Source organism: Chiloscyllium plagiosum, chromosome 28 (assembly GCF_004010195.1).
Source record: "Chiloscyllium plagiosum isolate BGI_BamShark_2017 chromosome 28, ASM401019v2, whole genome shotgun sequence".
Lineage (NCBI taxonomy): Eukaryota > Metazoa > Chordata > Chondrichthyes > Orectolobiformes > Hemiscylliidae > Chiloscyllium > Chiloscyllium plagiosum.
In genome coordinates, this window is record NC_057737.1 from 23,805,000 (window position 1) to 23,831,389 (window position 26,390).

Below are 26,390 nucleotides of genomic sequence, written 5' to 3' on the forward strand. Positions count from 1 at the left end.
ACGTATGTGGGGAGTTTCTGGACTAGGGGGGATAGGACAGTGTCGAGGTAGGTAGGGGTGAGTTCAGTGGGGCAGGAGCATGCTGAGGCAATGGGTCAGCCAGGATGGTCAGGCTTGTGGATCTTGGGAAGGAGGTAGAACCGGGCAGTGCAGGGTTCCCGGACTATGAGGTTGGAAGCTGTGGGTGGGAGATCTCCTGAGGTGATGAGGTTCTGTATGGTCTGGGAGATGATGGTTTGGTGATGGGGGTGGGGTCATGGTCGAGGGGGCAGTAGGAAGAGGTGTCCTCGAGTTGGCGTTTGGCTTCAGCGGTGTAGAGGTCAGTGCGCCAGACTACCACTGCACCCCCTTTATCCGCTGGCTTAATGGTGAGGTTGGGATTACGACACGACACAATGCAGTCTAACCTTAGTGATTTAGTGTAAGACCCATAAATGCCACCCATACTCTCACTGTGCTGCATTCAAAATTCAATAGATTAATAACACAATACAGAGAATATAGGCTGGAAGCTACAGAATAGGAGAATCAAACCATTGTACAAAAGTACAGTTTAAATTGTTCACAATGTCTTGGAATTGTTTTGGTTTGGATTCATACTTCAATAAGATTTCCAGAATTTTAAAATTTTTGTTCTTTTTATAGCTTAAGGCAAACTGACAGCTTTTTATTAAAACAGCAAGTCAGTGGTACAAACTATTTTTTAAAAATTCTGACATATCTTCAAATTCTATAGAAACATTTTTTTTTAAATTAGTGAGAAAGTACAAAGTTTCAAACTTCATGTCAGTTCATGGGGCACAATTAGGGAACCGCAACTGGCTACCCAATCCTCTGATAGAGGGACCAACAAGCAAATCAGGATACCCTCTGACTTGTGACCCAGTGACTCCTGCCTCTCGACACCACTACTCAAAATCACAGATGGCTTTTTGCAATTTCAGGCATCCTAAGTACTGTTGAATTGTAGTCACTGTTGTTATGTTTGAAACCAGTTTGTATACAGCACACAGTATAGAACATGATTTCAATGGAATTAAATCTTTTAGGTTCAAAAGCGGACGGGTGATCTATTCAGCCAGACTACAGCCCTGTACAATTGCCCTGCACTTCTGTTTTTAATTTACAAAGATAAATAACCGAAGTCAAGAGCACTGAATACAAAGCTCACCTTAAACTTAATGGAAGCATCTTATTTATGTTTTAAGAAGGATTCACTAGATATCTTAGAGAACAGCAATTTCTATTGCAAGAAGGTGAACACCAAATACATTAATCACACTGCAGGCTGTTGTCCAGCAGCCTTCTGGTGGTGCAGCATGCCTAGTTGCTAATGGAACAAAATAGAAAAAAGCAGCAACAACCCCTCAAGAAACTTCATTGATCTGCAAGTCATCACTAACCACATTACTTTTGTTATTCAGTGCTTGCAATTTTCTGTCATTCCAATGAAAAGGAGAAAAAATTGGTATAGACCAGAGTGTGAGAAATTTATAGATCACAGCATTGTTTATTGCAATGAGGATATATATAGATTGTAAAGGCATCTATGTGAGAACACTGGGGATACAAGCTACCAGCAAGTTCCAAGGATGTATCTGTCTTTTATTTAGTCAAAAGACTTGGTTAAGAACTATGGTGTGGGGACATGAACAAATTAAAGGAGAAACAAATACATTGAGCAGCGATTAAAGGATACTAAGTTTGAGAGTTTGAAGATTGTAAGAAGTAAATATCAGCAACAAAATAATCTTGTGTAATACATACCCAGCAAATGAGAGCCTTATTTCATAAGTAATATCACAAAAGTTCCATTATCAGAGGAGGAAGAGAAAGAATTAATATTATTGGACTTCAAATGACTGTGGACATTTAATCACTGACACAACAGACTGCAGCAACAGTATGCATTCATGACTGTAGAAAGATCCTGCAGCTCCTCCAAGCATAGACAATGACGTGTAATAAATATTGAGGAATATTTATTATATTTCTCAAAGCTCTAGCTGCCTCTACTGACTTGTCTCCAGTGCTTCTGTGGATCCGCTGGGCTGAGGTTTCCTCTGGGACAAGTATGCTGCTGGAAGAGGACGCGTTGTCCACCACCCTAATTTCACCAGGACCCTCAACCATTTTCAAGAAACATTAGCTTCCAGTGAGATCTCTACTGCACAGAACAGCTTGGCACAGAGGGCCACAGGATACAAAAAACACTGCAGTAGAAACTGAAGAAAAAGGAAGGAGTCAATGCAGAAAGGCCCAATGATTGTTTTAGGTTTTGGCTGACTGGTCTGAGGAAGGTTAAAGGTGTCCAATAGCGAGGCCTTACACTCCAAAATGCAGCCTGTTGATGAGGTCTTCTCTTGGTTGCCTGCTGTCAGTGGTAGACAAGAAATGAGGCAGTGAACTTTGTATTATATCAGACAGTGGCACAATGGTTAGCACTGCTGCTTCACCAGGGAACTAGGTTTGATTCCACCCTTAGGCGACTGTCTGTGTGGAGTTTGCACATTCTCCCCATGTCTGCTTCCTCCAGGTTTCCTCCCACAGCCCAAAAAGATATGCCGGTTAGGTAGATTGGCCGTGCTAAATTGCCTGTAGTGTCCAGGGATGTATAGGTCAGGTGGATTAGCCATGGAAATGCAGATTAGCCATGGAAATACAGGGATGGGGTGGCATGCTCTTTGGAGGGTTGGTGTGAATACAATGAGCCGAATGACCTGTTTCCATACAGTAGGGAATCTATGATAAGATGATTGACTGAATATGCTGCTAAATGATTAAGGGAATGGAGATTTGTGGCTGCACTGGCAGCCGCTGGATTAGTGCAGCCAGCCAGACCAAATATCACCTCATTTCAATTAGAATTGTGTAGGAAATTCTGACAAGTCTGCCATTTTCATCAGTCTGATTAGGTTAGTACAGGAACTGTTGGGTCAGTCACTTGTTAACCTTTCCCAGTCAAAGCTGATTCGAATTTTACTTGCTTAAGGAAGCCAGCGCAAATAACAATGGCAAAAGCACTTTTCAAGCGCTTACTAAACAATGGGAAAATGAAAATAACTCACCGAACTGGTGACAAAGGACAAATAAGCAGGCTGGCTAGCACAGTTCCAGCAACAACAAGCCCAACTTAACGATAAAAAAGTAATCATCACAGATCCAGTTTCACACTGACTTATTTTCCAATTGTATTCTTGCACGCAGCACAAATGTACTGTGCGAACAATGAAAACATGTAATACAATTAACTATGAAAATGGTTTAAGGATGGAAGAACAAAGTTACTGCATCTGATGCAAATTTAATGGAGTATTAGAATGATCATTTCTGGGGCCTGTAATACCACAGTATGTAAAGTTAATAATTTGTTGATTGGGTTGTTAAAGTTACACAGATGACAGGCATTTTTTGAATAAGGACTGGGGTCCCATATAAAGCAAGTCAGAGGGACTCTTGCGGCATAGTGGCAGTATCCCTAGCTCTCTGCCAGAAGGTCTGAGTTTCAGCCTTATCTGTTCTGGAGGGGTGCCATGACATGGACAAATTGGTTAATTATGAGAAAATTATGAAGACAGTCAGCTGGAAAACTTGGTGGCAGCAAGGAAGCACAAATCTGTAAAGCTGGCTCTGTGAATAAACCTACTCCAATGGAAAATAATTCTATTTTGTTTCAAACTTTTTAATATGGAATTGGTACGTCCACATTAGCACCAGTGAATCAATTCCTTACCTTGTCCTACTCCTCCACTATTCTGTCAATGTCAGAATTTAAAAAGCCATCATGTAGAGGTACCAGTGTTGGACTGGGGTGGACAAAATTAAAAATAAAGTAATACCAAATTATAGTCCAACAGGTTTATTTGAAAGTACTTTCCAAGCTTGTACTTTCAAGTAAACCTGTTGGACTATGACCTGAATTCAAAAAGAGAGGTATATCTCAGACAGTATACATCAGAAGCAAGTCAACCAAGGTCATTCACCACACACACACACAGACACACACCTCCCAGCGTGAGAGACCTACATTACTGATTATAGCCGGCTGTCTAGTTGGTCCCTTATTGTATTGGCCCAGAAAACCATCCCAAATACACTCTAGGAATTCCACCTCTATGATACTGTGGCTAATTTGATTTTCCTGATCTATATACCCATAAATCACCCATAATTATAGATATTTTTTACTTCATGCGATTGATTTCCTGTTTAATGTCATTCCCAACATCACTTGATAGCTTGGTGGTCTATATACCATGCCACAAATGGTTTTTTGCCCTTTGGTATTACTCAGTTCTCCCCACACAGATTATCTATTGCCTGGGCCAATATCTTTCCTCAATCTCATGTTTATATCCTCTTTAACCCATAATCCAACTCTTTAACTTGGAGTATTCAAAGCTAATAGCTTTATTACACAAGCTGGTTAATTGAACCTCTCTGAATGTGTGCAGACATGGCCTCTCCATTCAAATAGCTTATGCCTTTTACAAATGCACCAATTTTCCCTGCCACAGCCAGTCTCCTTTCCTGTTCTTTCCAAAATGCCCAATATTTAGATATATGTCCAGTAATAGGCTAAATTAAATACTTCAGATAACATGTCTTAAATAATATTTTAATTAATGCTTACATGATGTATTACTTCAATAATCTTATTGTGTTTCAGGAACAGGAGAACTGCTACCACGTTAAGACTGCAATGGGGCTATGGTAAAGTAGGGACACTATTCTAGATTTCCACCTACCCACAATATCTCGATGTCTGCTGGAGTTAGACAAACAATAGCAGCCTCAGAAATATTTCTACGATTGACTTGTGCAATTAGCTATGTCATGTTTATTTCATTTCTACATTACGTTAAATGTTACATTATTTTGTAAATAATCTGCAATATGCCAAATATTGCAGATTTGCAAATTCACCCATTTTCATGAGTATCTTCTTTCACTTGTCTATAGGTCTAAGGTAGACAGCTTGATTATCTGGGTGTTATAGTTTCTTTGAGTGTTTAAAGAGCTCTTACAGTTCTGGGATGGTGATTAGAAAATGTCCAACAGGTCAAATAGGTAAAATAGATTAACACCAGTAAATGCAGCTCTCTTACCAAGTGCCAGAAATAAAGTACGTTCCATTTGCATCATGGTGAGCAAATCTCACAATAACAGAAGACTGCCAATAACAGAAAATCAAGGTTCTTAGAATTAAAGAGATTGATGATAACAGCAGCTTTTAACATGTCACTCTCTCTCTCCAGCACTAACATAATGAAAAGGATTGGGCTATATTGGATAGCCCACATATTTAGATACAGAATTCATAAAGCACCATTATTCTGCACTTGACCAAAATTATGCAGGTAACATGAACATTTCAAAGTGAACTACTTTAACCTAGACTACAGAATTTTGTGAAAGACACATGCCTATGACCACTGTGCATATCTTACAGGATTGCATTGACTTGAGATTTGCATGTGATAGCTCGGATGAGGACACGACTGGGGCAGCCTGTGGAAAAACTCTAATGGGCCTCTACATCAAACTGTTTGGCTCATTGGCAAACCTTCCAGAGAATCTGCTATCATTATGTCAAGACACAGAAGAGCTTGGCTCCAAATTGGCTGATACCATTGTGTAGTGCTTAGAGCTTGTCCTTTCCAAAGTGAAAGTGCTGAATAATTCCATGAGAACAATTCCTGTGAACTCAGCTGAGATGCAGCATCTAGTGAGCAGCATCTCAGCTTCCACTGCAGCACAGGCATAAGCCACCCAAGGGTTGCAGAAAGCGGTCATAAAACCTCAGACTAAGGTTACGATTGCTGTCATCTGGGTGCAGAAAATTGACCTAATAATTGAAGATAAGAGTATTCAAGGGAGCTCACACAGTCTCAGAACAAGCCAGTTAATTGGGCATCGTAACTCCTAATTAACAGATAAGTAGGATAGCTGAGATGCCATCTGGGGGAAGTATCAATTGATCTGTGGTGTGTAAAATTCCATCCTCTGTCAGAATGACAGTATTCATCATCCTCCCACTACCATTCTATCAATGCACTTGTCATTGCCTATCAGCAGATAGAAGTGAATTATTGTTCAAGCCCAGGATTCAACTTACACTAAATCTCCTCAACACTGGCACCAGGCAAGGTTGTGTTCTCTGCCCCCTACTGTACTCCCTGTACACCCAGGACTGTGGAGCCAAATTCCATAGAAACGCCAACTCACAAGAAACATCAGTACGGTAGGCCGTATATCAAACAATGATGCGTCAGAATACAGGAAGAAGACAGAGTGCTTGGTGACATGGTGCAATGATAACAATCTCTGTCTCAATGTCTGCAAAACAAAAAAACTAATCATTGACTTCAGGAAGGAAGGAGGAGGACATACCGCTATCCACATCAACAGAGCTGAGGTGGAGAGGATTGACAGCATCAACTTCCTAGGAGTGACAATAACTGTCAATCTGTCCCGGACTGCCCTCATAGATGCGATGGTCAAAAAGGCACCAACAATGCCTCTTCTTCCTCAGATGACTTAGGAAATTTGGCATGTCCATAAGGTCCCTCACCAACTTCTAAAGAAACACCATAGAAAGCATACTATCCGGGTGCATACGGCCTGGTAAGGCACCTACTCTGCCCAGGACTGTGATATACTATAGAAAGTAATATGCACATCCCTTACAATCACAGAAGCCAACCTCCCATCAACAGTTCCATTTATCCTTCTTGTTGCCGTGGAAAGGTTGCCAAAATCATCAAAGAGCTGTCCCACCCTAGTAATACGCTCTTCCAACATCTTCTATCAGGCAGAAGTTACAGAAGCTTGAACACACACACACACCAACAGGTTCAAGAACAGCTTCTTCCCTGCTGTTATTAGACTGCTGAATGGACCTCTCTAACTTCAAATGATGTTGGTCTTGCTAATGTTGATCTTGCTTTGTGTACCTCCTGTGCAGTGTAACCTTGTTTGCCTCACTCTGTCTAAGCACCCTATGTTCTGTATATCCTTGTTTGCTGTGATCTGCCTGTACTGCTCACAAAACAAATCTTTTCACTGTACTTAGGTACATGTAACTATAACAAACCAAATCAAAACAATTCCTCATTGAGATCTCTGCCTGGTTAGGACTCTTTAATAGGGGCTATTTTAGTTTTTTTTTAAACATCTAGTCATTCAACAAACTTATCAATGAACATGATAAATAGAACATACAACAATTAATGAACCTCAAATCATTTATTTTATATGAATATTGAGATTACTTGTGATTCAATAATGGCACATTACATTGAAGAACTGACAGGAATGCAATTGTACCAGCATCCCTACCTTGGTGATCATCCAACTTTCCTATTGTCTCAATCTGTTCCACCAAATCATTCGAGTTCCATGTGCTCATTCCTAGCAGAAGAGCATTTTTACCTTCCGCCACCTCCTCTGCAAAAACAGATGATAATTGAAATGAAGATTACTATTCAGACTCTGTAAATGCCATTCAGTTCTATCATAGAACCATCCTTCAAAAATGTAATTCAACTGAATAATTCTCTTTCTAAAGGATTCAGAAGTCAGAAACCAGCAGAATGTTCAAAGCATTTCCAGCCACACATCAAGATCAATGGATCATAACAATCTGGATCACCCTGTGCTACTTAATGAAATTACTGTAATTCAATTTCCTCACAAATTATTGTTTTAAATATATAAATGTACATTACAACACAACATAGCCCATGAAATCTTCAGTTTACTGTAATGTCTTTGGCTCAAACACACTAAAAAGACTGTTTATATAATGTTGACTTCTTGTAGTTTTGATATCTTCTGACAACTGATATCAGCAGATGGTTGCACAGCACCATCTTAGCACTTACTTCATAGATGCTAATTATACTCAAGCCATAAATTTATCTGTAATGCCCACACCATTACGGCAAGAAATAACTGGAGATCCAAAAAGAAACTTTGTTAAAAGCGATGTAATTCATAGAGTCACAGAATTATACTGTACAGAAACAGATCAGAACTTATCTGAAAAGCTAATATCCTGTCAAATGGTTTTTGACTTGAATTAGCTGATGACTACAACCTACTACGAGATCACAAAAGGAAGATATTGCTGGCACTGAAAATCAGGTGGTGGCATTTTTAGATTAGATTCCCTATGGTGTGGAAACAGGCCATTTGGCCCAACAAGTCAACACCAACCTTCCAAACAGTAACCCATCCAGATCCATTTCCCTACTTTATATTTACCCCTGACCAATGCACCTAACACTATAGGTAATTTAGCATGGAAATTCACCTGAACTGCATATCTTTGGACTGTGGGAGGAAAACAGAGCACCCAGAGGAAGCCCACGCAGATATGGGGAGAATGTGCAAACTCCACACAGACAGTGACCTGAGGCAGGAATCGAACCCGGGTCCCTGGTGCTGTGAGGCAGCAGTGCTAACCACCAAGTCACCGTACCACCCTTCTTGGGCAAGTGTAATTGTCACCAACATGTATTCGTAATATTAGATATTATTTAAAAGGTCTAATCAGCCTTTAAAATGGACATAAGTCGTCCTACAAGATGGCTCCCAACTACTGCATGATTTGTCTTGTGAATGTAACTGCAATCAAAAGCAAACAGACTGTATTACCTTAAGAGTCAATCACAACAGGACATTAAATAATTAAAGGATTGCCCATTAAAACCTCAAAAGGCAGGAAGATCCAAAGTTTCTGTAGTGTTGAACAGGAGACAAGAAAGGACATCACAAGGAATCCCAATATTATTGATTTGGCTTTGTTGAACAATGATTCATCAAAGCTAACATTTGCAGCTGTGACTGTTTGATTGTGATAAATATTAGCTGAGGACAGCCATTTGAAGAAAAATCATCTGACCACCATGAGGTGTTCACACCTCGAGAAATATGAGGTGATGCATTTGGGCACAACAAACAAGGCAAGGGAACACATGATGAATTGAAAGATTCTGAGAAGCACCCAAAGATAAGAGGGATCTTGGTGTGCATGTACATCGGTCTCTTAAGGTTTCAGGATAGGTGGATAAAGTGGTTCAGAAGGTATATGGTATACTTGCCTTTGTTAGCCAAGGTATAGAGTTTAACAGCAGTGAGATCATGCTGTAAACGTTGAGGCCACAGCTAGAGTATTATGTGAAGCTCTGGAATCCACATTACAATAGCACTGAAAAAAGTGCAGAAGAGATTTACCAGGATGTTGTCTGTACTGGGGATTTTCAGTTATGAAAATAAGATAGAAAATTGATGGCAATGGTTGACATTAAAAATTATGACTTGACTGCCCTAATGGAGACATAACATGCAGAATGACCAAGACTGAGAACTGATTATTAAAGGATATGTGACATTTTAGATAAGAAAAGGCATTTTAATGCCAATAATAAGGGACAGGACAGGTGTGTTAGTAAAAGGGAAATCCAATCAGAAGAACAGGATGTAGAATTTGGGTGGAGCTAAGGAACAGTGAGAGGCAGCAAACATTGGTAGGAGTGGTATAGGTCACCAAAAATCATGGTAACATAATGTTTGCCTTAATTTAGTAAATTAGAGAGCACATGACAAGGGCAATGTAGTAATCATGGGTGACTTCAATCCACATATGGTCTAAGCCTCAGAGGGGAAAGAATACATGGGAGCCTGAGAGGCAACGTTTTACATAAAGGGTGGTACACATGTGGATGAGTGGAAGCTTTTGAGGCAGGTATATTAACATTTAAAATGTCCCCAACATTTAAAAGGCATTTGAACAAATACATGGATAGGAAAGGTTTAGAAGGATATGGGCCAAGTGCAGGGAAATGGGGTTAACGTGGATGGACATTTTGGTCGGCATGGACCAGTTTGGGCCAAAGGGCCTGCCTCCATGCTGTAGGCCTCTAGGACTCTCATGAGTACCAATGCTGTGGAAAAACAATTCCTGGAATGTGTTTGAGATAGTTTTCTGGAGCATTTTGTTGGGGAAACAGGTCAAGCACAAGCTATGTTTAGATCTAGTATTATGCATCATTAGTACACTTGACATAAAAAAGCCTTCAGAGAATAGTGACCACCGAATGATAGACTGTTCCATTAAGTTTGAAAAAGGCACAGTTCAATCTGAAACTTGGGGTTTAACTATAATCAAAGGCAAATATGAAGGTTTGCTGAGGACGTTGATTGTGAAGGTTTGGTAAAAAACATGATTATTAGCTTGTCAGAGAAAGGCAATGGCTGGTATTTAAATCATTAATGTTTGGTGCCCAAAGATATATATTCCTTTAAGACAAATATCCAAAACAGGAAAAGTGAAAAATCCATGTCCAGTCCCATAATTTAAATGTAGAATTACATTCAGAAAGGAGATTTAAAATATTCCCCAAAAACTGTTATAAGCCTGAGGATTTGAAGAATTTTAGAATTCAGCAAAGGTGGACCCTAAACATTGCCAAAAGAGAATAGAATATCAATATAAAACAGCAAAAAACATAAAAATGGTTTGTAAAAGCTTCTGTAGTATGTAAAGAGGAATAGATTAGTAAAGACAAATATGGATAACTACAGGCAGAGACACGAGAATTTATAATTGGAAAGGATTTGGCAGAGGAGCTAAATAAGTATTTTGAGTTGGTCTACATAGAGGAAGACACGATACATCTCCTGAAATAATTAAAATCCAAGAGTCAAGGGAGAACGTGGAACTGAAAGAAATTAGTATTTGTAAAAAAAGTAGTACTGTGGAAATTAATGGGACCAGAAGTTTGCAAATATGTAGAACCTGAAGACCTTGACTCCACAGGACCTAAAGAGATAGCGAAAGAGATAATCACATTGGTGGTTATCTTTCGAGCTTCACCAATTCAGCAATGGTGTCTGCAGATTGATAGGTTATAGATGTAACCCCCTTGATTAAGAAAGAAGAGGGAGAGAAAAACAGGGTAGTACAGACCTGTTAGCCTGACATCATTGGTACCAAAAATATTTAAATCTATTGCAAAGAATGTAGTGACTGGATATTTAGATAATAATTGCCTGATTGGACAGAGTCAACATAGATTTTTGAAGGGGAAATCAGGTTTGACAAACCTGATTGAGATCTTGAGAATGTTACTTAGCACGGTCACAAAGGGGTTCTGGTGTATTTAGATTTTCCGAAGGCATAGGAGATTAGTAAACAAAGTTAAAGCACATTGGATTGGGAGCAATATGGCATGGATTGCGGATTGTTTAACAGTCAGAAAGCAGAGAGTGAGAAGAAAGGAGTCAGTCTCAGGTCAGCAGAATGTGACTAGTCAGTTAAAATTCAGAATCTAAATCAACGATTTGGATATTGGGGCCAACTGTAACATTTCCAAGTGGCCAGATGACACAAATCTTATTGTGAATGTGTTTTTATAACAAATTGATAGTTTCTTGGTCATTTTAATTAATATTTATGGAAAATAGGTTTGAAATATATATTTATCCTGGTGGGATGTGAACTATGTCTCTGGACATTGTTTCAAGCCTCTGAATTCCTAGATACAGTACCATTATGCTCCTGTTCCATCAAAGAGAAATAACATAGGTGCATTTCAGTGAATGCTCTTTAATCTTCAAAACTGAACACAGGAATGTCAATGTGCTGAGCCACCAATTGGTATTTTATTTCCATTCTCTAGTGCTCGTAAAGTGAAAAGCAAGTTGCTGTGACAAGAAAGCAAAAGGAGGTAGCTTTATTGCTGCATCAGTCTCCACTTTGCTAATGTTTGCAAAAATGAAAATAGGCTCCTGAGTAGCAAAAAATGATTTTTGGTCTTTATTTCTGCACATGCAGAGCTCCAAAATTCAGGTGTCCCCTGTAAACGTATGCAAACTAACTTTAAAAAATAAACTGAGAATGGTATCATAGCGAGGAAGTGATGGAGATAGGACCCAGTAACAACTCGATTGAGCCCCTTCCAGAACTCCAGAGGCTAATTACACTAATTCAGAAGGAGTCTTTGACGCCAGTTGAGGTATAAAGATCACGTTTGCTGAATGGTGTCAATTCTCTTCTAATAATTTTCTTTACTCATTTGTGGGATGTAGGCATCGCTGGCTGGATTAGCATGTGTTGCCCATCCCCGGTTGCCCTTCAGAGGGTAATGATGAGCTGGCTTCTTGAACCGTTGCAGTCCATGTGTTGTAAGTAAACCCACAATGCCATTAGAAAAGGAATTCCATGACTTTATCCGAACAATAGTGAAGGAATGGTGATATATATTGAGTGGCTTGGAGGGGAACTTACAGCTGCTGGTGTTCCCATGTATCAACAGCCCTTGTCCTTCAAGTTGTTAGTGGTTATGGGTTGGAAGGTGCTGTCTCGGAATTTTCAGTGGATCTTTGCAATGCATCTTGATGAGGGTACACACTGCTGCTACTGAGTATCAGTGATGGAGAGGGTAAATGTTTGTGAATGTGGTGCCAATCAAGTGGGCTGCTTTATCCTGAGTGGTGTATAGCTTGAGTATTATTGGAGCTGCACTCATCCAGGCAAGTGGATATAATATAATAGCATCAACTTTTCAATTCACATCAGCCTATAAGGTAGGTTACAGCAGCCAAAATCAAATTTTACTTTGATGCTGGCTTTATTGCTTAAATAAAATGACACATCAAAAGCATGATGTTGACCTTTGGAAAGTTCTTCCTGGTCATGTAGAGGTGGAAAAGGATACCTCTCCTCTAAAATACCATGCAGCTTGCCAGAGTCAATGAAGCCCTTCCAGATTTGGTTAACCTTGGGCTTGTGCCATGTGTGGAGTTTTGGATCGTTCCCCTGCAAGTCCCTTTCATTCAGCAGCTCTCTAAAGACAAGAGGAAATGTCAGGGGAATGCCTACCCTACCAGCACAGGCTGTTTAAATGTATATTGAAGAACATGTGAAAAAAACGCAGTGATTTTCAAGACGGGAACTCCCCAAGCAAACCAGAGAGCAAAACAATCCTCTGAGCTACCAAACTGTTCTTCATTCAGAGCCCTTTGTAAAACTGCTTTATTAAATTTGCATATAGCAGGTTTGTAAAACAGATTCAGGATGAGGTGGCAGTTCTGAACTATTAAGGTAAATTGGGCAGTGGGGTCATGGAAATTAACATGGAGGAGCTACACAGCAATGGGAATGAGGAATGTGGCAAGTATTCATCTCAAATGTGAAAACTTTGAAGCAATGAGCAGGAACCATTTGATGAATACCCACAGCGACTTCAAACAATCCATTCATTCCATTCCCACCAAGTAGGCAAGATCAAATAATGGGAGAAAGTGAGGACTGCAGATGCTGGAGATCAGAGTCGAAGAGTGTGTAGCTGAAAAAGCACAGCTGGTCAGGCAGCATCGAGGAGCAGGAGAATCAACGTTTCGAGCATAAGCTCTCCATCAGGAAATAATGCCTGAACTTAATACCAAACCGCTAATACAGATTAGAAAGACACTTCCATCCCAAAATTAATGAGCTATTGCTGTGCTTTGTAATGGGGTAAATGTGAGATTAAAGAAAACTAATAGCAGCAATTGAACAAGTATTTCTCTATATTCAAAGTGAGTTATGCATTTAATTATGTATTTAATTTGTATTTTCTCCAACTGATTCCTCAGGTTCGGTCAGATTAAGTTAAGATTTTCTCCTTTTTCATTGTGCACTTCATTCCCTTTTTTTAGCAGAAATAACGTACTCACTTAATCCTTAAGTCTCCAGCCTCCTTTGCTCAGCAGGTAGTAAATTTTTGGAATCCTTTGCCTTAGAGAACTTTGGATACTCAGTCATTGACTTATTCCAAATGGAGATCAATAGATTTCTACATATTGAAGGGATATGGGGAAATGTAATAAGTACAAGTTCAGTCTTGATCTCATTGAAAGACAGAGGCAGATCAGAGGGCTAAGAAGCTTCCTCTTTTCATTTTTTAGGTTCTTAATATCAGCTAGGGTTTATGGTCAATGAACAATTGAAGTTGGAGTGGTGATAAGACATACAAGATTTTCAGGTCCCACATTGGAGTTAAGAAGGAATTATTGAAAAAAAAACTGGGTGGAAAGTAGATTTCAATTTGAAAGTCTCAAATTGGAATGCTTGCTATAACCTTTTTCCAGAGATTCTACCTCTACAACATGGAGAACGTTCCACTCTTGTGTGGAAATTCTGATCAACAACAATGAGAAATCTTAAAAAAAGGTAAAGTTTCCCATTGCCGCAGTGTCTCCTGATAACCAGAAATCAACACTGCTCACGATTATTCCTGTGAATTGTTGAGAGGCTTTACTCCATGCTTGCTGTTGGCTTGGAATGTGCCAGAATTTTCTGCTGTCTCAAGCTTCTTAATATAAAGATGGAAAATCTACTTATAGAACCCCAAGGAAATATCATAAAAGGATGAATAAAATATTTAATTAGAATCACAATAAACGAGGGGATAAGCACCTTCCACAACTACCATGGCAACCTCTATTGAAAATGCCATTAAGAAGCATCATTAGAAAACAAATAAGGAACCAATTTGGAGAAAATTTTAAAAGTTATGAAATGATACAGTTGATTAAATTGCTTATCTTTAGAGACAGAAATAGTTATTCTTTATCAGGTTTATGAATCCCAATTCTTTCTTGATAATATAAATTTCTTTCATTTCCGATTTAAAATGCTAATTGATATGCAAATCAGATGTCACAAACTATAATTCGAATATGCTGCCAGCAGCGCAGGCATCTACAAAAGGTAATCTGAGCTCAATGTGGAGAAGAGGGGGCAAAATCTGATTAACCCTTGCCAAATGTTTTCAGTGAAGGTAGCGTATCAACATCATGCTCCTGCTCATTTCAATGAATTCAGAGTCGAGGCTGCACTAACTCCCTTATTAAATGCCCCATTACTATGAAGACAAGCAAACCTGACAGGGAACAGCAATTCTTAAAAGCCTGCTTACAGCTCTTAAAGGAGACGGGTGTTGTGACTGGTAAAAGCACTGGCAGTCATGTAGGGAACTCAGACCTGGAAAACAATGAAGGATGTCATATCACAAAATGTAGGATCCAAGGACTGTGCACTGCAGACCTTCAAGACTGTTGTAGAAGGCAGAGATGATCAGCAACCACAGGAGATATTCCCTCCACCACCCTTTCCCCCTGTGCCACCTATATGCTCAAAAAGCAGTGGTAGCACATTACTTTGAAGGTTAATGTAAGAAGTCAGACCTCCAGGATCTGGTTGCAGTGTTGCAAAAGTTCAACAGTGTTACTCAAGTGGTAAATGAATACACCCACCAATACCCTATCCACAGCAAGACCAGTGTGAAGCATCATGAGGAAGCCTGCTTGATCCTGGTAAGAAAGAATGGAATTTAGTCAGCTCCACTAAGCCTCAGAGACTTTCCTTACTACCACCTGAATGTTAAACTGCTAATTTTTACAAATGTCATCCCTTCCAGCCTGGAAAGAGTTACACAGCCAAACATTTGCTGCTATGCTAACCCTCTCAACCAACAGAAATGTTTTCCTTACCCTGTGATGAGGTGGAGGTGGCGGATGCAATGGATGGCGAATATCAGTGAGAATATTCTCACTGAGCAGCAGATACTGTGAACATTATTCTGCATTGAGATTCCAGCAGAAGAAGTGAGCAGATGTGGCCTCTGTGCTGTGAGATCTGCTCCTCCTACTACTCTTCCTCCTCTCTTTTTCTAGCAGCTTTTCCTGCTCCCTATCACTTCTGTTCAATCCCCATGACATGCTGTACAGAATTCCAAGGGAAATGGCTGCTAGTGCACCAATGTCTGGCAACAACGGATTTGTGACGATGACTTAAAGTCAGCAAACAAACCTTTTCAGCATCTATTGCACAACGGGTGTAGGCTTCAACAACTTCAAACACTAAAAGAAAGTACCAAACATGAAAAATTGTAACAACAGGTACGTGAAATCAACCAAGTCGCTGATGATCATTTTAAACAGCATCAATATTCAGGTGCTTCCTGTTGCTGAACATTTGCTCAACTTTGCAAGGTTCATCTTGGTTATTAATTGGCACATTGAGCTCCAATATGGCTCTGCCAGTGTCAAAACCTGCTGTCGGCCATCATAGTCTGCCTGCTTCACAAACCTGCAGCAGTTATTCACTGCTCTTGGACTAATGGCTTCTCCAATATCGCACCCAATGGTGTTTTGCTCCAACAGGGTATGCAAGCACCTGGGATACAATTTTGGAATTCTATGCCATTAGTAGCCCCCCAAAAGATAAGGCACAAATGATACCATTTTCTGACTCAGATAACCCTATTAATTTAACATACATGCAGTTCAACAACTCTGTGAAAGAAATAAAGTCATAAAGTCATACAGATGTACAGTACTTGTCCATTTCGATCAGATATCACAAATTAATCTCGTCCTATTTGCCAGCATTTGGTCCACATCCTTTTAAAATCCTTTCCATCCATGTATCCATCCAGGCACCTTTTAAATGTTGTAATTGTACCAGCCTCCACCACCCCCTCTGGCAGCTCATTCCATACAAACATCACCCTCTGCATGAAAAGGTTACCCCTTAGGTTCCTTTTATATCTTTCCCCTCTCACCTTAAACCTATGCCCTCTAGTTTTGGACTCCCCTACCCTGAGGAATAGACCTTGGCTATTCACTCTATCCATTCCCCTCATGATTTTCTAAACTTCTATAAGGTCACCCCTCAGCCTCTGATGCTCCAGGGAAAACAGCCCCAGCCTATTCAGCCCCTCCCTACAGCTCCAGCTCTCCAACCCTGGCAACATCCTTGTAAATCTTTTGTGGATCCTGTTAAGTTTCACAACATTGACAGATTTCATCTTCACTGCAGTTCATTTCAGATACTCATGCTTTTCCAACATGCAAAAATGAAAGTATTGCACAATATAGTTATGTCAACATGTCAAAAGATGACAATCAAATTGATTAGAGAGTGTTCAAAATTGCTTCAGTCAGCTCAAACCAGTAGATGGTTTGATAAAAGCAATATGCTTCCTTAATTCTCTGCCTATAACGGTGGTAGAAGCAGAAACCCTCATAGTAATTTAAGAAGGATTTAGATGTGTTCTTGTGATGCCAAGAAATAAAAGAATATGGATTAAGTGCTAGAAAATGTGATTTTGGATGGCTTTTTTTTTAATCAGTGCAGACTTGGTGGGCCAAAGGGTGTTTTTTTGGTGACCTAGACCCCTATGACTCTATGGCTTTGCAATTAATTCTCAGCTCCCTTCTATTTTACTCCCATCATACATGATTTTTTTTGAAGACTACATTTCTAGATTTTATTGAATCATAAGAAATAAGACAGGAGTAGGCTGTTTGGACATCAATCCTGACCTGACCTCCAAAGTTCAGTGAGTAGGCTGTAACTCAGCATGTGAATATTTATGGCCATAGACTGTCAAATGTAAGTTTTCCAATTCCTTGCTCATCCACATCAGTCAGAGAAGAAAGGGGATAATGGGCACAGAAGCAAGGGAAAGGATGTTGTCCAGATGTAGGAGGTCGCTGGGGTTTGGCGGCATTGGTCAGTTGCTATGCAGAATGTGAGGTAGCTGAAAATGTGTTGCTGGAAAAGCGCAGCAGGTCAGGCAGCATCCAAGGAACAGGAGAATCGATGTTTCGGGCATAAGCCCTTTCCTTATGCCCGAAACGTCGATTCTCCTGTTCCTTGGATGCTGCCTGACCTGCTGCGCTTTTCCACCAACACATTTTCAGCTCTGATCTCCAGCATCTGCAGTCCTCACTTTCTCCCAGAATGTGAGGTAGACAAGCAGGAGGCTGGAAGAACACAGCAAGTCAGGCAACATCAGGAGGTGGAGAAGTCGACATTTCCGGTGTAACCCTTCTTCAGGACTGGAGATCGGTGCAAGAGGAGCTGCATATAAAGAGGGGGTGGCAGGGGTAGGGTGGTGAAGTGGGAATAGGTGAAGAGGATACAACCTGGCTGGTCAATGGGAAGCATGAATCTGATTGGTGGCTGAGAGGAGTGGAAGGGATTGGGAGGGGCTGGGAAGGCAGTCAGGGGATGGAAGGAAGGTTATTTGAAATTGGAAAACTCAATGTTAGTCCTCTGAGCTGTAGGCCGCCCAGGCAGAAAATAAGGTGTTGTTCCTCTAATTTGAGCTGTGGTTTATTGTGGCAATGGAAGAAGCCAAGGATGGTCATGTTGGAAAGACAGTGGGAAGGGAAATTAAAATGGGCAATGACTGGGAGGTCTAGTCGGTCCCTGCGAGCACAGCTGAGATGCTCGGCGGGCTGTTCCCTAAGTTTATGTTTGGTCTCCCTGATGTAGAGAAGTCCACATTGGGAGTACCTAATGCAGTAAACCAGGTTGGTGGAGAGGCAGGTGAACCTCTGTCTCACCTGGAAGGACTGTTTGTGGCCCTGGATGGAGGTGAAGGGGTTGGTGTACTGGCAGGTTTTTCATCTTTTCTGGTTGCAGGGGAAGGTACCTGGGGGTTCAGGTGGGTTGATGGGGAGAGTGGCGCAAACCAGAGAAGACGTCCTTTGTTGTGGGGTCCAAGTTGGAGTTGGTGGAAGTGTTTAAGGATGATGCATTGGATGCAGAGACTGGTGGGATGGTAGGTGAGGACAAGGGGGACTCTGTCTTTATTGCATTGCAGGGGGTTGAGAGCAGTGGAACGGAGAATGGAGGTGGTGTGATGGAGGGCTGTCTGGATGACAGAGGGGGAAAAGCACGTTGTTCGAATGTGAGGACAAGGCAGTGGGAACAGCACAAAATGCTATGCACTATTAGATTCTACAAATGCATTGGGCAGACGAAATTCACAAGCAGTCCCCAACACACTGTATCAAATATATGGGACAAAGGGCATCCAGACAGCAGTTAATACGGGACATGGGACAAAGACCCCAGTCACGGGACGATCCCATCAAATCAGGGATGGTTGATCACGTGATATCAATGCAGTTTGCTGAATTGTCTTACACTTGCCCACAACTTATGGTTCCATTTTAGTTGTCCCATCCTTTCATTTTTGTTCATCACTGCTTCATCCCTCTCTCTATTAAAATCATTGAAATGTTACCAATCAATCAGAATGTCTTTAGAATCTTTCCTGATCCACATCACATTGCTATACATTATCGGTCACTAGTCCATTGAATTGCCAGCATTCCTTTTCTTTTTGCCCACACATAGTTTTCTTGTCTGGTCTCCTGACAAGACTACCTATGTCTATCCAAATTAGCATTTGGAACTATGAATAATTATGCTAATAGGTTTGTCCTAGAAATTGCCAATACATAGACTTGCAGAAGCAGATAACTGTTCAGAACTGAATTGCACATAAAGTGCAGAATACAGACTACACGAATCCCTTTGAAAGTGTTTAGTTGTAGCTAGCGCTTGTCTCAAAATATAACATGCAGAGCTGTAGTAGCATAATGATTACTTTATTGGACTAGTAATCCAGATGCCTGGATTAATTATCTGGGCACATAGTTCAAGTGCTGTCACAGCAAATACAAATAAATCTGGATTAGAAAGGTAATATCATGCAGATACTGGATTGTTATATAAAACCATCTAGTAATTCAAAAGGAATAAGTCTGTCATGCTTGGTCTGACATATGTGTGACTTCAGATCTCAACTGCCCTTTATTATGGTCCAACAGATATATTTAAAAAGGTGGCTCACTGTCAACTTCAAAAACAAACAGGAATGAGAAATAAATGGTAATAGTTCCAGCAATACTCACATCTTTTGGTTTAATGAAAAGAAACCTCTTGCCTCTGAGTTACAGATCCAACTTATTTACAGTACGGAGGACGTTCTCTGTCTGATGTGCTACCTTTCGGATGAGATGAAAACTGAAGTCCTCGCTTCCTGTTCTAGAGATTCAGACTGCACAACATACCAGAATGGAAATATTGCTACTGTTCTTCAAATAACAATGTGATGATCAAAATTCTCGCCCCAACAAAAACCACCCAAAACTGTTTACCTGTCTCTTGGATTCATGATCAAGGGAATTTGGTATGTAAATTTCTATTGTGTTTACCTCAAAAGAACCATGCACTTATTTGCTTGTAAAATGCTTTGGAGGTCATGTATTACCTAATTCTTACTGAAGACGGACAATTATTTCTAACATCATTCAGATTATGTATGGTTCCATAGCTAACTTTGAAAAACATTTCTTTACAATAGCTCAGACTGTCATAATTCACTTTATATTGCTCTCAAACTCAACATTACGAGGAATGACTGCCGCACTCAACAAACAAAAGGAAAACACAATAAACTGTTCAGATGAGAGCTGACAGCACAATAGTGCTTTGTGTTTTGCCTGGAAAAGGGCTGGAAACTGTTATTCTACCTGTTCTCTTCATGCCAACATGGTGTCCTACGACATGTCAGAAGAACAATGTTCAATAGCAAATTTAGGATATATTTTTTAAAAATTAAACAAACAAAACGAAACAGCATGTGCACAGAATTCAATACTCCATTGTTCAATGTCGTTAGGCTTGCAAAGGGTGCATTTTAGATTAGATTCCCTCAACAAGTGCACACCAACCCTCCGAATTAGTTACAGGAAACTACCCAAAATTGTGGATGGTGTTTCTTCTTTGCACTGATCAGTTAACCTTTTGTGTACCTTTCTGGTCTTAAACGTTATTTTCAGTGCATACTATCTTCAAGTTGAGCTGAAAAATGTGGCGCTGGAAAAGCACAGCAGGTCAGGCAGCATTCGAGGAGCAGGAGAATCGACGTTTCAGTTGAACCTGGTGTGCAATTTTTAATATTGATCTTGTTAAATTTTTATAACTTCTTGCACACCCTGATAATAGTCTAATCAATGCTGACATCATGAGTTCTTAAATCAACTCAAGGAATCATAATTGTCTCTTCTTCATGGTCAAAATGAACTTCGTTTAACTTTTAAGCGTATACTTTTCGTAAATCTTTGTGTAGCCAGTTAAACGTGTTGAGTTTCAGGGAATATCTCCGGGACACATGCACTAAAAAACGCACCACCCTGAGTGAGTTAAGACAATTGTTATGCCTAAAGTATGGATAAAGAACAAATATCATGAAGTGTGGTAAGTATCAATAAAATAACAAAGAAAATGACTGAAACTGCATACGCACACAACCTCATTTAAAAAAGAAATGTAGACTTACTTCCATGATCATTTTAACTGTGAATTGTTAAAAGATGCCTATTAAGTCACAGGTCACAAAGATTGGTTAGTGCTACTGCTACCAAAATGGCCTCAGTGTAGTCTTCACCTATACTCAAAACATTAGCTTGCTCTCACTCCATGGATAAAGTCAGGACTGCAGATGCTGGAGACCAGAATCAAAAAGTGTGGTGCTGCAAAAGCACAGCGATGAAGGTGGGGGTGATGGTGATAGATCGGACTATAGGGTGGAGCATATAAGTAAAAAGGAAGATGGACAGGTAGGACAGTTCAAGAGGACAGTGCCACATTGGAAGGTTGGATCTGGATAAAGTGGGGGGAGGGGAGATGAGGAAACTGGTGAAATGGACATTGATCTCATGTGGTTGAAGGGTCCCAAGGCAGAAGACGAGGTGTTCTTCCTCTAGGTGTTGGGTGGCTAAAGTTTTGCGGTGAAGGAGGCCTAGGACTTACATGTTCTTGGTGGAGTGGGAGGGAGAGTTGAGTGTTCGGCCACAGGGTGGTGGGTTTGTTTAGTGCGTGTGTCCTGGAGATGGTCCCTGAAACGTTCCACAAGTTGGCATGTCCCAGAGATGTCCTCTGACATGTTGTGTCCCAGAGAAGTTCTCTGAAATGTTCCCTTGCTACTGCAAAGAGGTGTAAAACTTGCACCCTCACCTCCATCCAAGGCCCCAGAGGAACCTTCCACATTTGACAGAGATTTTCCTGTATCTCCACATATGTCTCCTACTGTGTCCATTGCGCTTAATGTGGTCTCCCTTACATTGGGGAGACAGGACGCCAACTTGCAGAACGTTTCAGAGAACATCTCTGGGATACACGGACTAAACAACCCCACTGCCCTGTGGCCAAACACTTCAAGTTCCCCCTCCCATTCCTCCAAGGACATGCATGTGCCACCCGACGTCTGGAGGAAGAATACCTCATCTTCCGCCTTGTGACCCTCCAACCACACGTGATTAATGTCAATTTCACCAGTTTCCTCATCTCCCCTTCCCCCACCTTATCCCAGATCTAACCCTCCAACTCGGCACCTCCCTCTTGAACTGTCCTACCTATCCATCTTCCTTCCCACCTATCTGCTCCACCCTCCGTTCTGACCTACCACCATCACCCCTCCTCCTTCATCTACCTATCGCATTCCCAGCTACTTTCCACCCAGCCCCAACCCCCCTCCCAATTATCTTTCAGCCCCCTTCGGCCTCCCGACATTCCTGATGAAGAGCTTATGCTCAAAACGTTGACTCTCCTGCTCCTCAGATGGTTTCTCTCTCCAGGCATGCTGTCTGACCCGTTGCGATCTCCAGCACTTGTTGTTTTCAGTACAGATTCCAGCATCTGTTGTAATTTGCTCCTATACTCTAGAAACAGTGTAGAAACAGTTTGATCAAGACTGTTAATGTAGGCTTTATCAGCTTATGCTGGAAACATGTAGATTCAGTAGATTATGAAATCACTGTGTATTTCTGAAATGACACCAGTGGTGCTATTTCTAATTTACCAATCCAGATAGTTCCTTCCATTAAATACTCCCAGCTGTACAACAGCAGGAAGAAACAAATCCCACTCCAGCATGCAGTCCCCAACCTACCCTGCTATCAGCAGTATTCATCAGCATTATCAAATACATTTAGCTTAGTTGCAATTGATACTAGCTCAGTGAGTTTACAGAAATGCCATAAGATTTTTACTGCTGTTCACAATTGGTGAAAGCTGTAGAGAGAGGTGTTACACATGAAAACAAGCCTTCAGTTTGATTTTGAATTCTGCTCAGATCATTTTTCCCAGTTACCCTCCATTATGAGTGGGTCATTGAGAAGAGGCAGAACAGAAAATGGCAGGCTGCTTGCAAAGGGAGGAGTAGAAAACAGAATGAAGGGATTTCCTTGGTCCCATCCTAATTGCCACTACTGACAACTCACTACTGAGGTTAGCACTGCTGTCTCACAGCGCCAGAGACCTGGGTTCAATTCCCGCCTCAGGCAACTGTCCGTGTGGAGTTTGCACATTCTCCCTGCATCTGCGTGGGTTTCCCCCAGGTGCTCCGGGTTCCTCCCACAATCTAAAGATGTGCAGGTTAGGTGAATTGGCCATGCTAAATTGCCCGTAGTGTTAGGTAAATGTAGGGGAATAGGTCTGGGTGGGTTGCTCTTCGGAGGGTCGGTGTGGATTTGTTGGGCCGAAGGGCCTGTTTCCATACTGTAAGTAATCTAATCTAATCTAATGAAAACAGCCTCAAGTTCCTCAGCCTTTCAACATAAGACCTTCCCTCCATGCCAAGCAACATCCTGGTAAATCTCCTCTGCACCTTTTCCAATGCTTCCACATCCTTCCTACAATGCAGTGACCAGAACTGTATGCAATACTCCAAGTGCAGCCATACAAGAGTTTTGTACAGCTGCAATATGGCCTCATGGCTCCAAAACCCAATGTGCCTCACACCATATGCCTTCTTAATAACCCTAACAAGCTGGGTAGCAACTTTCAGGGGTCGATGTACACGGACACCGAGATCTCCCTGTGCATTCACATTACCAAGAATCTTACTATTAGCCCAGTACTCTGTATTCCTGTTACTCTTCCAAAGTGAATCACCTCACACTTTTCCACGTTAAACTCCTTTTGCCACCTCTCAGCCCAGCTCTACAGCTTATCTATTTCCTTCTGTAACCTACAACATCCTTCAGCACTCTCTACAACTCCACTGACCTTAGTGCCATCTGAAAATTTACTAATCCATCTTTCTATGTCCTCATCCAGGTCATTTATAAAAATGACAAACAGCAGTGGCCCCAAACCAGATCTTTGCAGTACACAACTAGTAACTGAGCTCCAAGATGAATGTTTCCCATCAACCACCACCCTCTGTCTTCTTACAATTCGCCAATTTCTGATCCAAACTGCTTAATCACGCTCAATCTCATTCCTCTGCATTTTCTGCAATAGCCTACCATGGGGAACCTTATCAAACGCTTTACTGAAATCCATATACACCACATCCACCTGTTTGATCACCTTCTCAAAGAACTCAATAAGGTTTATGAGGCACGACCTACCCTTCACAAATCCTATCTCTTATAATCCTTTCCAATACTATACCTACAACCAAAGTAAGGCTCACTGGTCTATAATTACGAGGGTTGTCTCTACTCCCCTTCTTGAACAAGGGAACAACATTTGCTATCCTCCAGTCTTCTGGTACAATTCCTGTAGACAATGATGACATAAAAGATCAAAGCCAAAGGCTCTGTAATCTTCTCCCTAGCTTTCCATAGAATCCTAGGTAAAATTCCATCCAGCCCATTTTCACACTTGCCAGAATTTTGATAACCTAGCGCCGCGGAACACTGGTTGGCCTGGGATATCCAACTCCGGTCAGTGCGTAGTGCCGTTTGATCCTGGTCTGGAGCACAGCTGTATGGGCGCCGCCTCTCTCCTTTAATCGCACATGTTCATGGAGAACCTGTTGTAATAGTAATCCTTCTCAGTATGAAAGAAACTGCAGATTCAGACATTTGGTGTATGTGCTTGGCTAAGGAGCCAATGGTGCAAAGCTACTATCTGTGGGATTATGACTGAATGCCTTGAAATCAGAACCCCACCTGAACATAACAATTACCTATTACATACTTTCCCCATTCATACCTCATTATACAATGTATATAACTGCATTAAATTTACCGTGATTCTATCATGCATGTCTCTGGCTTTTCATTCAGCAATAACCTGAGCTTCACTGTGTCACTGATCATAACAGTGTCCTTTTGACCACAACAGTGAAATAAAAGTCCTCACAAAATACCCATTCCAAACAAATTCTGTTAAACAAACCATCCAACCTACAAGTTAATGAATCATGTTTGTGCATTTCTTTAGTTCCCATGTTGTAGCCTTCTTTGCCTGCCTAGTTCTTCTAAGCATCGCTATGTCAGTGGCTGCAGCTTGTCTGGTTGAATTCTGATAACTGTCAAAGGGGAAGTTTTGTAAATGGCCCTGCCAGATGGTCTCAAGCAGTTGGAAAGCCTGGTTTTGGAATGTACCCTCTTTGGTGCAACACTGAGTTGACTACTTCGTAGGTAAAAGCAAGGCACTGATGAGTGCCAGAAGTGGGAGGACCAAGTGCTGGCATCCTGAGGGTTGAAGCAGCTTCCTCTTACGTTGAGCAATTGCTGCCTGTGTAATCACACAATTTGTTGGAATACAGGAACCTGCCAGTGCCCTATTTCTTCAGAGAGGGAGCCTTCACTGCCACTATATGATGAGAGTGGCCCATCTAAATAAATTTGAATTCACTACTTCCTTCCTGGATATAAACAGAGGAACAGGTGTAGTTCATTCAGCCCTTTGAGCCTGTTTCAACATTCAATGAGGTCATGGCTGATCTGTGGCCTGACTCTATATCACTGCTGTCGGCCCATATTGCTTAATACATTTGCTTAACAAAAATTTATCTACCTCAGACTTAAAATTCAGAATTGATCCTGCATTCACTGCAGGATCATCTACCACCCTTTGTGTGCAGAAGTGTTTTCTAGCTTCTCTCCTGAATGGTCTGGCCCTAATTCTCAGAGTACGCTCCCTAGGTCTCAAATCTTCAAGCAGTGGAAATAATTTACAATGTTAAAAATCACACAACACCAGGTTATAGTCCAAATGGTTTATTTGGAAGCACTAGCTTTCGGAGTGCTGCTCCTTCATCAGGTGGTTGTGGTGAATAGGATCATAAGACACAGAATTTATAGCAAACGTTTAGTGTGACATAACTGAAATTATATATTGACAAAGACCTGGATTGTTTGTTAAGTTTCTCATCTTTTAGAATGACCATGTTGGTTTCAGTTCTTTCATATGTAAATCGCAGAAGTTTTTTAAACTTACACTCTCAAGTGAATTTTAACAATTGGTGTCATGTCGGCCCAGATAATGCATTTAAGGTGTTGAGGTGCCCTGTGTGAGACTGACATGACACCAATTGTTAAAGTTCACTTGAGAATGTAACTTTAAAAAAGTTCTCCGATTTAAATATGAAAGAACTGAAACCAACATGCTCATTCTAAATGATGAGAGACTGAACAAACAATCCAGGTCTTTTTCAATATATAATTTCAGTTACATCACACTGTAAACTTTTGCTCTTAATTCTGTGTCTTACGATCTTATGCTCCACAACCAC

At 40.9% G+C, this 26,390-nt stretch overlaps 1 protein-coding gene across 3 annotated transcripts in view; it reads right to left on the reverse strand.

Annotated features, from left to right (window-relative positions):
• pitpnm3 (PITPNM family member 3) overlaps positions 1 to 26,390 on the reverse strand; it is a 658,838-nt gene that overhangs the window by 376,503 nt on the left and 255,945 nt on the right. For 2 of the 3 annotated variants that reach the window (XM_043718503.1, XM_043718505.1), the window contains exon 3: positions 7,342 to 7,449. The exons of the other annotated variant lie outside the window; for it this stretch is intronic. In XM_043718503.1, the coding sequence (XP_043574438.1) occupies positions 7,342 to 7,449 (108 nt within the window). The remainder of the gene's footprint in view (positions 1 to 7,341; positions 7,450 to 26,390) is intronic. 3 annotated transcript variants of the gene reach the window in all.